Here is a 12,425-nt window from a genome sequence, read left to right as displayed (position 1 = left end):
AAAATTTCTATTTGCTGAGCACATACGAAGCCACTGCTGCTATATAACCACATACAAATATTCTGAACCAAATTAGTAATGGGAAGGCAGAAGTCCAGGTTTCTCAATAGCAAACCAAGATGGGGATGGGGAGATCTTTTATCAAGGCTTCTTGTATGTTTTTAGCTGTAGCAACAGAAGACACCTGGAAAACATGTGCATAGCTGCATAAAGCATGTTGGTTTTTGGAAATGGAGTAAAAGGAAGTACAAGAGCCAGTGTGATGTAGTGAACTTAGACTCCAGGAGTCCAGGGTTCAAATATTCATTCAACAATGGAAACCAGCTGGAAACCAGCTAGGACAATCTTTGGCAAGTTACTTTAAAGGAAAGCAATGGCAAATTTCCTGTGAACAAATCTTGTCATGAAAATCCCATGTTAAGGTTGCCATAAATCAGAGTTTACTTGAAGACTCATAACAGCAGCAACAACAAGAAGCATAGTAAAGAAGTTACTATGAATATGTATAGAGGTGGGAACACAACTGACCCCTCTTGTGTCTGCTTGGTCCACTCCTCTCATGTTCAGGATAATCATACTACGAGTATACTGTTTGTATTTACTTGAGCTATTTCAGACCTTACACTAATGCCCCCAGATGTTGTTGGACTACAACTTCCAAAATTCCTTACCACTGGCTATACTATGCAGTCCTGCTTCCACCTCTAAGTTTCCCTTGCTACTGGGTATGCTAGCAAAAGCTAACGTGGGTTGTAGTATGCCTAGAGGACCTGCTCTTCATCTATATAGTGTCTTTGATTGTCAACCTAAGGACAGTGGAACTTGTAATCCAAAACATCTGGAGGGCCATGTTTGCCCACCCCAATCTAAATTGCTAATGTTATAAGCGACTGTGTTCCTAGGCACTGTTGGTCGTATGCATCTTCCTTGCCTGCCATAAACATAACTAAATCCTTTGCAAATAGAACCCACTGTGTTCTTCAACACATGTACAGGAAGATGAAAACAAAATTCTGTTTGCTTGTGTATCCCTGTTGGTTTCCTGATTCCCCATAGTTTCTTATTCAACTAAATTGTGACAGAATTAAGGATAATGAGGATTGCCCTGCAGGAGAAATGGATGATGGCATTATTTTTCAATCTAAGGCATGTTTTATGGCATCATTATTGCTGTAGAAGCAATGATGTGTTGGAGAGGTAATGTGTATAGGGATGGCACAGTTCCAGAACATGTTTGTAAAAGAATGGGAGTGATGATGATATCTACTCAAATGTCAGTAGATGTCATGGATCCTCCTTGGGCTGACATGCGAATGAAGGGATAATGAGGCATCAAGATTTCTAGCTGCTAGTAAAAGGCTAGCTTAGAGAATGAGAAAAATAATCAAGCATGGACCCAAAATACTTGTTCCCTCCTCTTCGATGGGGCCTTTACTTCATGTTACCACATTGAATGGCAGCACTTCTTTGCCACAGTTATTTGGCAATTAAAAGCCTTGTAGATGCATTTAGGTTGGTGAAAGCTTTTTTGTTATAGCTTATTGTGCTTTACAAGTTGAAATCATGGAGTCAGAAGTAAGCACCACAAAGTGTAATGGAAGTTACGTCCATGTAACACGGAAGCAAAATTTGTAGCAGAGCAAATCCAGATACGTATCTAACCTGTCCTCAAATCATATGGAAGCATAATGAGCCCCAATCATGTTTATGCAGTTTACCCAGTCATATATGGCCTCCAACATTTCATAGATAAAAATGGGAATATCAGAGTGTGGTCAAGACAGCAATATTTATTACTGAGGAAGAATACATAAGCTAGGAGAGGCTGCAGCAGTTTGCTTTTGCCTTGAGCCTGCTGGAAAGAACAAGATTCTGCCCCTTCCTCTCCACTCCTTCCTGCTGAGTTAACTGAGTGTAAACTACATTTGTACTTTAAACTCATTTTGCACCAATGGAAGCAAGCTGAGAACAAAGGGAAAAGTGGGAGGAGGAAAGAGAAATTGGGACATTTTAAAAACATCTGAAAAAGTGAGGTGACAGAGATTCAGAACTGTCACTGTGCAATCTGGGCAGTTAGAGAGTATATTCATACTCTGTAAACTTAATTTTTGGCACTCACAATTTTACAAAGCCATTTTGAAAGGATAACAAGTGGTGACTGAGTAGTAAGTAGTTTTCAGACATCTGGTGTTTTTAAGTGGGTGGTTGTTCCCTCCAGGGGTGGTACAGTGGATTGTTCTCCTGACAGCTTTGGGGCTGTTGTAGTCAGCTCCCTCCCACACAAACTATAAGTTTGCCACTGGCTGTGGTTTTCTTTTAAACTATATTTCTGAGTTTTTGAATAAACAGGATAAGAGAGATTGTCTCCATGGCAATCAGGTGAGCCTTGTCACAGATCGCATAAGAGTTTATTTGTGGAAATCTTCACCCCTCCACAATATGCCTATTATGAATAAGGTAGATAAAAACCACCTAGGAGCTACTTGCACTGTGGGAAGATATCATCCAAGCTTTTGTAATCTCTGGTAATACACTCTGCATGGTACTGCCTTTGAAGAATCAAGCCTTTTGCTTAACTCTTCTGCAAAACAAAACAACTTCTCTGAGCAGACATACCTGCATATGCATGTATTCATCCAGTCATGCCCCACCTGGGGCCTTCAAGATCCCTTCCACTCCAGCTCTCATTATGTCTAGCCAGTAAGGCAAAGCTAGGGATGATGGGAGCTTTAGTCCAGCAATATCTGGAAGGTTACAAATTGCTTTAACAATTGTTCTGTCCCTGTCCTTAAAATGACTTTGCTTGGCTTCTAATAAATGTAATCACCCCATGCCTTACATAATAACCATGCAGCATACCTAAGTTATGATGGGGCAAATCAGACCTAGGGCCTGAACTCTGGAGCTTATCCCATTAACAAATAAGTCATTTTACCTCTTCTGGCTTGAATTCAGGATCCGGGATGCCCCCAGATGTAATCATACCTAAATTGCTGCCTATTTAGCCAGGATGCCACCACCCAGATGCATCCCGGGTTGAAGCCTCGCTCAGCCGGACAGTTTTTGAAGTCAGAAGCTCCCTGACTTTGAAAAAGTGCTGGCAAAGATACATCTGTGCTTATTTGTTAGTGGAATAAGCTCCTCTGTGCATGATGGAGGGTACAGTTCATCTGGTGGCAGCCCAAGCTATAACACCATTCTTGTGAGGAAGAAGAGAAGGCTCAGTATATACATACAGTATATGGACACTTATTTTCCCATTTCTATGTATCTATTGTCTAGAATTTGTAAGATTTTCTGGATCCAATTATAAGCAGTTTTAGAGTAATGCTTATATAGAGTAATGCTGACCAATGCCCTAGAAGGTAGAGTGCATGCATGCCTGGTTGAACCAAAACTTGCTTGACAAACAAGGGGGATATGTTTTTCCTTACATGATATGCCAACCCAGAATTTCTTGGGCACATCATGAAAGAGGGACAAAGGACCATAATAATCAGGCAGCATTGGTCCCAGGGACAGTTCCAAGCAAGTATTGTTGACAGAATTTTCCAATTGTGTTCTCAGACTGTTATGAATAAAAATAACAAAAAAAGAGAGTGTTCTGGATGTGATAGATGGTCTCCCTGCCTGTGGGCCATGGTGTAATTTCAAAAATATAGAAAAGTAGGAAATTTACCCAGCGTTGTCTTGACTGAAGTTTCATTTATGATTTAAATGAAGCAAACATTAGAATGGCGGCACCTACCATCTGCCACATTTGTTTCACATCAACATCCATGAAAAGAATGGACCAAAAGCCAGGATTCTGTTTCACACAGTGGCAGCAGGGATATAGCCAGGATTTTGGGAGGGGGGGGGGGTCCAGACTAAGTGCTACCATTATAATGGGGTTTGGGTGCGACGGCGCAGCAGCACACACCATTCATTGTATCTAACGAAAGGGGGATCCGAATCCCATGGTCGACAAGCATCTTGCTTCCTATAACAAGAACCAGAGAACTAGAATGGATTTAAAGTGCTGGTTATGACCTATAAAGCCCTATATGGCTCAGTTCCAGGCTATTTGGCAGACCGTATCTCCCTATACGAGCCGGCCTGAGCTCTGAGATCCTCAGGGCAGGCCTTTCTCTCCGTCCCACCACCATCACAAGCATAGTTGGTGGGGACATGAGAGAGGGCCTCTTCCATGGCTGCCACTAGATTCTAGAATTCCCTTCCGCTGTCAGGCTAAGACTGCTGTTCAGATAGGCATTTGAAACAGATGTTTTTTAAAGAATGGGCTGGGTGTTGCATTCTTTTAAATGTATTTTTAAACACTTTTATCTTTTTAACTATATTTTATAATTTGTTTGTTTTGTTTTATTTATATACCGCTATTCCAAAGATCATAGCGGTGAACAGCAAGTAAGCTAATTAGCAAGTAAGCTAATTTGCCCCCCAACAGTCTGGGTACTCATTTTAGCGACCTCGGAAGGATGCAAGCCTGAGTCGAGCTTGGGCCATTTTGCTGGTCTTGAACTCGCAACCTTGTGGTTTTGAGTGAATGGCTGCAGTACAGGCATTTAACCACTGCGCCACCAGGTATTTTATTCTTTTTTATGCAACCTATTTTAATATTGTAGTGGTTTAATTCTGTTTTAGTGTAATATTTTTCTGTGTTTTTAATCTTATAAGCCACTCTGAGTCTCAGTTCTGGGAAAAGGGCAAGAAATAATAATAATAATAATAATAATAATAGATGTTGTACACTGCAAGATGGGCAGCTTTCCTCTCTTGCCCATGTTGTATGCTGATTTCACCACTGGTGCCATTGGATATTGATGTGATCTGGGTTTGCATGTGCTGGGCCTTACATGGACCTCTTTTAGTCAAATCTTATGCCCATAGATGGATATGATAGGATAGGGTTGCCACTTCAAGATCATCCTAGACCCTGACGTTTCTGGGCCTAAACTTGAGTCCTAGGGTCAGCCCATGGGAATTTCATTAAACGTTCTTCATGAGGTACAACCACAGTTGTTCACGGCTTGTCATTTTGCAGAAGTGCATGTGCACATGCACATACACAAAGAGAGCATATTTTTTCTGTTTGGAAATCAAAACAGAAATCGTAGCTAAAGGAGCTGTTTTCAGATCCAGGTGAAATGAGGTGATTATTCCATCTCACTTGCTTAGGGGGATGATGGCATAAGAGATATCTAACTTAGCCTACTACTCAGAAGGTGGGTGCAGAGCAGAGGGTGAGTCCTGGTGCTACAACAACTGGGAGGGAAGGAGGAAACTAAATACATAGATCCTTGGAAGGTCTTTCCAAGTTGAAGCAACAAATGAATTGAAGCAAGCTGCTGCTTTACTAGCTAAACTGGAGATTTGCATGCAGCCCTTTCCTCTTTCCTGGAATTCAGTCTGCCAAAACTGGAGAAATCACACTTTCATCTCCTGCCTGGAGATGATTCATGAAAGCTGGCGACTCAGGACTGGGCTTATAGATCTGGCAGCCAGATGGGAAGACAGGTAAGGTAATAGAGCCAGTGTGTAATGGAGAATATCTATGTATGTATCCAATCTCTCCCAAAGTCACAAAGAATCATTATGGGTCTCAAGAGACCCATAGCACTTAATCTCTTAAAATCATAGACTCATAGAATCGTAGAGTTGGAAGAGAACACAAGGGCCATCCAGTCCAACCCCCTGCCATGCAGGAACTCTCAATCAAAGTATCACCATCCAACCTCTTTTTAAAGACTTCCAAGGAAGGAGACTCCACTACACTCCGAGGGAGTGTGTTCCACTGTTGAATAGCCCTTACTGTCAGGAAGTTCCTCCTAATGTTGAGGTGGAATCTCTTTTCCTGCAGCTTGCATCCATTGCTCTGGGTCCTAGTCTCTGGAGCAGCAGAAAAACAAGCTTGCTTTCTCCTCAATATGACATCCCTTCAAATATTTAAACAGGGCTATCATATCACCTCTTAACTTTCTCTTCTCCAGGCTAAACATACCCAGCTCCCTAAATCGTTCCTCATAGGGCATGGTTTCCAGACTCTTCACCATTTTGGTCCCCCTCCTTTGGACATGCTCCAGTTTCTCCACATCCTTTTTGAACTGTGGTGCCCAGAACTGGACACAATATTCCAGGTGGGGCCTGACCAGAGCAGAATAGAGTGGCACTATTACTTTCCTTGATCTAGACACTATACTTCTATTCATGCAGCCTAAAATTGCATTGGCCTTTCTAGCTGACACATCTTGTTTCTATATATTGAAATTTCAACAACATCCCTAGAATGTCACCTCTGTAAACATGATCTCCTTTTTCTGATTCCACAGGTTCAGCGGACATGGAATCGAATGAGGCTGAACAGATCTCCTACAGCTGGGTGCTGCTTCTTGCTTGCCTTGTCTGTGATTGCTCTTACTAGTTTCTCTCCTGCATCCCTGAACAGTTACAAGAAGTCTAATTTCCAGTTTTTACCTGGAGATGAGCCACACAAGAGAGCTGCTCCTGCTAAGCGGGTGTGGATAAACCCTACCCCCTCCATTGCTCAGCAGGCATGGCACTTCAGCAAGAGAAAGTGGACCAACTTTTTGAAAAGACAAGCCCTACCAAATCCCAGCTCTGTCTGCAAACAAAGGAGAAGGCCAAACAACCAGGGTGGGCCAGATCACAGGGGTTTACAAGAAAGGAGGAAGGATAATGGGCAGCTTAGAAAAGATAACACTGCATCAAAAAGCTCTGAACACAGCCAGCTATTCCAACACAAAGACTATCCCTCCAGGACTAACTACAAAAAGAATAGAGAGTTTGGGGCTTTTACTCTAAAGAATGCAAGGAAAGATGCTAGTTTCTCCCCCCACTGGAGAAATGGGAAGGAAGTGGATTGGAACCCACGGAGTCCTGTGGCCTTTTTCTCTTCTCCTTTGAGAGATGGAAAGCTTGGATCTCTTTTGTTGCTTCATAATACCTCCGCAAGCCAGCTCACTGCACCACAGGAGCCATGTAAAACAGATGTGCAGACAGCTGGCACTGAATGCCAACCCTCAGATTTGATCAAAGGTGTTATCTCAGGCAAGCAGCCCTTCCAGAGCACAACAGGGGCTTGGGGATGGATGGATAAATCTCACATGTGGAATCCACAGGATGTAGAAAGGCTGCAGAAATCAGGGTGGTGCCAAAAGCCTCAAGATTATGGCCACTTTGGAAAAAAGGCAGGCAGATTGAGGTTTCCTGACAAGATGCTTCCGTGGTTTACTTTGGATGATGTGCTTAAAATGAAGTTTTTGGCCAATGGTACAGTGGTAAACAAAGAGAGAATCCCTGCTCATGGGCAAATACTTAAAGTTGCTCTTTCATCCAAGCAAGACGTCCATTCACATGACTCCAAAAGTCCCTGTTTGGAGGGGCTCTGTGGTTTAATCAAAAGGCCCACTGACCTCTATGAGGTTCTGGCTTTTCACTTGGACAGAGTGTTAGGGCTCCATCGGAGCCTACCTGTGGTGGCCAGGAAATTTAACAGTCCCTTGCTACCCTACAAGTACACCAATGGTGCCCCTCGGCCCATTGTATGGTGGGTACCTGATATACAACACCTGAACGATTCCAATAATGACCAGAACTCTTTTGCTCTAGGATGGGAGCAGTATCAGGTGTTACTGAAGCAACAATGTGGCATGGAAGGTTCTGGAACATCACTTGGGAAACCCCCATGTTTGACTGTCCTCCATTCAGAATGGGCCAGACTGGCACTCTTTGATTTTCTGCTACAGGTAGTCCTAGTGGTAGAGCACCATTATTTTTTCTTTTCCTAAAAATGCAGGGGTTGAACTCATGATAAAAGGAAGAAGTCTTGTGACAAAACCATGGAACTTGGTATATACAAAGGTTATCTTATAAAACTAAAAATAAGTTGAGGATGTACTCCTATTATTTTCAAAAGTTAACAATGGTGGCAGACTTGATAATTAGTCAGGAAGCAGTCATACGTCCCAGGTTACATACATTTGACTTCCAATTACAATAGCCTAAAAAAACAACAGGGCATTAACTGAAAATGTTTCATTGCTGTAATATAATATCACACAAGCCAAACAGCAAGTGCTGTAGGTTGTATTTCACAGGAAGGCAATGGCAAATCACCTCTATTCCTTGCCTAAGAAAATCCTAAGAAATTCATAGGGTCGCTAAATGCACACATACACACAATATACATAGACTATAGAAATGGCTATAGATAACATTCTGATTTATTATTTGTATTTTATACATTTGTGAAAGACATCCTAAAACCCCAAAGCCAGTTCTTCCTAGAGTAAACTCTCTGAATCAGTGAGAACTTGATAACGATTAACATAAATTCCATTGATTTGGTGGGTCTGATCAAATCAGAAGCTGAGACTAAGAGTTGGAATTAGATCACTGTCTCTGATTTCACATGAATTGGCTGCAGCATGAAGTTCAGTTGCAAGACTTCTCACTATTATAATTAATCAGTCCATAATGACTCATTGCAGATTCTGGAAGTCTCTGTCATTAAAAAATCCTAAATCCATTCGAGATGTATAAGTGACCAACTATAATTTAATTTAATTTAATTTTGGGATCATATATATATTCATAGTTGAACAACGAGTATCTTTTCTGACATTAAGGGCCATCTTACACAAGAAATACAAATTTGTCATGTAGAATGTGAGATCTCTTGTATCAAATCAGGACCTGGATTAAAATCTCTATCTGTTGTGATGCTCACTGGATAACCTGGTGCTAGTCACTCTCTCTTAACCCAGCCTATTTCACTGGGTTGCTGGGGAGATAAATTGAGAGGGAGGGAGAGAACCATATATACCTCATTGAACAATAAGTAGACTATTAGAGTATAAGTAAACAGATAAATAAATGTTGTTTATTTTGCTAACATTAGGAAGTACTACATGATTTAATATGACCATTTAAATTTTTTTAAAATTTATATTGTGTATTGTTCTTTATCACGCAGCAAATCTTTCTTTCTTTTCACTTTCCTTCCTCCTTCCCTTCTTTTGGTTAAACCTCTGTACTGTTCTTTATTGTCCAGGCATAAAATACAATTGAATGAAAATATAAAGAAGTTGGAAAGGGGCTGAGTAGATTGCCTTCCAGAGGAAACAGAAATAGGAAGCTCTCTGTGCACTACAGCACATTTTTATTGTTCGTGTTATTATTAATTTCTAGCCTGCTTTTCTGTGAGGATATTCATGGCAGCTTACAACAACAGATGTTAAACACAACATAGTTAAAATGCACAGTGTAAACCTAAAGCAAATGCACCTAAAACCAATAACAAAAACTAGAGTAGAATAAAATGGCAGATACAAACATTTTCCCTTCCTTTTAACTGTGTTTTGACTCATAGTGCCTGGCAGCACTATGTCTAAACGTTTGTCACCCCTTCCCTGAAATTACCTAACTGTATAGGTCTTTTATTTCTTTTTAAAAGGATCTGACTGCATGCCCCAAAAAGCCTGCATGCCCCTGAAAAAGCACTGCTGCAGGGGTAGGCAACCTGCGGCCCGCGGGCCGGATGTGGCCCGGCAAGGCCTTGGGACCGGCCCCAGCCTGGTCCTGCTACCGATTGCCACCGGGGCCATTGGGGGGGCAATTGTCTATAGAAGCCTCAGAAACATGCATTTATATTAACATTTTTTAAAAAATCAGCAATTTTTTTCACGTGTCCTCCATTTTTTTAAAAAAAAAGTGTCTTCCATTTGAAAATTTTGTCCTACATTTGTCCTGGTTTATTTATATATTTATTTTTTTTAAAAAAATTATTTAATTATTTATTTTTTGGCTTCGGCCCCCCAGTTGTCTGAGGGACAGCAACCCGGCCCCCGGCTCAAAAAGGTTGCCTACCCCTGCACTGCTGAATCCACCATATTAGAAGTGACTGAAATTAATGGGAATGCAGCATCTTTATTTCATCCACAAATACAAGGCTTCTGGGAATCAAGCTAGATGTGGCTGCTCTGAAGGCTCAGAAGATTCTAGGGAGCCTCGTGGAAGTGTTATTAGACATGTTACGGGTCCTCTGTGAACCTTTTCTTCTTCCAGTGAAGCAAGCTGCATAGCTCACTCATGAACCTTTTTGCAGGGGTGTCAATAGAAGAGTGCAGCGAGTATGGACCACACAGGTGACACCTTGGGGAGGGGGAGGGGTAAACACCCAGTGGGGCAGTTACTCCATCCACCCCAAGATCCCCCTGGCTGTTCCTCTTCCACCAGCCTGGATGCCTCTGCATCCATTGACTGCAGCCGCTGGTGTGAGCAGGGTGCTGATGCTGCCCAGCAGCTCCTTCCAGGTCTGGCAGAGCTGCTGGCCAAGTAAGAAAAAGGCTACCAGGCAGTAGTAGCAGCCCACCCCCACTAGTGGCTGGTGGGACAGGGCTGTCTTCTGAGTCTGGTGGGTCTGCTGACCAGGCAGAAAAACAAGTTACCTCTCTTTCTTGCTCCACCAGCAACTCCACCAGACTCAGAAAGGCTGTGGGCAGCAGCAGCAGCAATCAACTTCCACCAGTGATGACTGGTGGGGAAGGGTTGCTTACTGAGTCTAGCATGTCTGCTAGCAGGGCGGGAATGCAAATCACCTCCCTTTCCCATCTGGTCAGCAGCTCTGCCAGATCTGGAAAAAGCTGTTGAAGAGTGGAGGGAGGTACTGTATTTAAAAAAATGATCTGCACCAGGTGCCAAATATATTAGGTACACCACTGCCTTGTTCACAGGGCTGGCCTGGTAATACATTCAGGAGGCCTTCTAGAATACTAAAAACTATCAAATAATCCATTCTTGTCCTGGCTCCTGTGCAGTTTGTATTTTGACTTAAGGAAAGAAATAAGGAAAGACAGTTTAGTCACCACAGCAGATTTGGTACCAGGCAATGCTCCAAACAGCACGAGGCAGTGCTGTTTTAATTTCCCACAGTGCTCAAAGATATATTTTGCCAGGGAGACTGGATGAATCCACACTATACAATTCTAGCACTTTGATTCCAATACCCCCCAATTGTCCTGATTTAGGTCCCATTCCCAATTGGTGTGCAATCCGAATCAATGGATCAATTCAACAGCAGAGCATGGTTCCCACTATATTTGCCCCAATCACATTTTCCCCTCCAAAATAATCCACTTATGGTTCCCATTCACAATTGAATTGATTCAAAATGATTCGATTCCAGCTGGCTGAAAGGAAAATTTGAATCAGTTCCAATCCGTATGTGGTTCACTCTTGCGCAGATTCGATTTATCAAAAAAGAAGCTGAAAAAAAACAGTGTCAAAAAGACATGGGTTAAATGGGTCTAGTGCATGGCTCCCCTCTCGATATCGCTTCAGTGATTTGGATTAAGTGGGAACCAGGGTCGTTTGAACTGGTTCAAACTGATTCACAATCTGGTTTAAAAGGTAGTGGGAATGAGGGCTTAGAAGGGAAATGGCTCTATTTAATCATCTGTTGTCCTACTTTTTTCAGCTACCTTTAAAAATGTCCTGTTGCTCTCTCCTTCTCCCATTTTCCTCCTTCTTCCTCAGATTACTTCTATTGGTGCAAACTGAGTTCAAAGGACCAAAGTAGTTTGCATCCAGTTAACTCAACAAGAGGGAAAGGAGATGACGAGGTAGAATCTTACTCCTAAACTCAGTACATAAACTCCAGGCATTGTTTGGCTTACAATAGTAGTTTTGTGTGTTCTTTCTCAGTAATAACGTTTTACCTCTTGTTGCCTGGCCAACCATACTCTGGGCCAAACAGACAGGCCAAAATAAAGCTGTTTTGGATCACTTTGGAGGTATGCTATTTAAATGCCACACACATTTTTAGAAACCAGAAGGTGTGCCAAAACTGCGCCCCAGTCCTTAGGACTGGAGTGTGGCTTTGGCGTGGGTTCCGGACACTTAGAGCATGCATGCATAATTTAAACAGCGCACTTCCAAAGTGAACCGATGCAGCTTTATTTTGGCTTGTCTGTTCAGGCCCCTCTGATGCAATTTGGTCACATGTGTCCCAGTTTTCATGTATGAAATAATGTAAAGTATGGGCTCCATTCTAAAAAATCATGGGATTTGTTATTTGGTGATGGTTTTCTGCCAGAGATCAATAAATCTGTAGCTTATTGATTATAGCTAATTATTGGGTGCATTAGAGGATTTTAAGTACCTCATCAGCCTGCAAGGATTCTGTTGGAAGGAGCTGCAGTGGCTAAAGTGATATCAAACTGGGTGGATGCGCCCAGCGTGGGAGATTAAAGGAGGACAGGTATGATTGTTGTCCTTTTTGGGATTATTTGTACCCCAACTGTAAACAACAGTTGTCCCTCAAGGATACCAGGCCTGCTCTGGATGGCTCCATCACAATGGATCAAAGAGATGTTGACACTGTGAACTGAACCCTGTGGTTTGTT

At 42.2% G+C, this 12,425-nt stretch overlaps 1 protein-coding gene across 1 annotated transcript in view; it reads left to right on the top strand.

Annotated features, from left to right (window-relative positions):
* The window catches only part of GASK1A (golgi associated kinase 1A), a 42,469-nt gene that overhangs the window by 17,695 nt on the left and 12,349 nt on the right, over nt 1-12,425 (top strand). The window contains exon 2 of the mRNA XM_042471101.1: nt 6,330-7,766. Within this exon, the coding sequence (XP_042327035.1) occupies nt 6,330-7,766 (1,437 nt within the window). The remainder of the gene's footprint in view (nt 1-6,329; nt 7,767-12,425) is intronic.

The sequence above is a fragment of the Sceloporus undulatus genome, chromosome 6, assembly GCF_019175285.1.
Source record: "Sceloporus undulatus isolate JIND9_A2432 ecotype Alabama chromosome 6, SceUnd_v1.1, whole genome shotgun sequence".
NCBI classification, from domain to species: domain Eukaryota; kingdom Metazoa; phylum Chordata; class Lepidosauria; order Squamata; family Phrynosomatidae; genus Sceloporus; species Sceloporus undulatus.
Note: the sequence above shows the minus strand (reverse complement) of the source record. Positions and strands in the feature narration are given on the sequence as shown.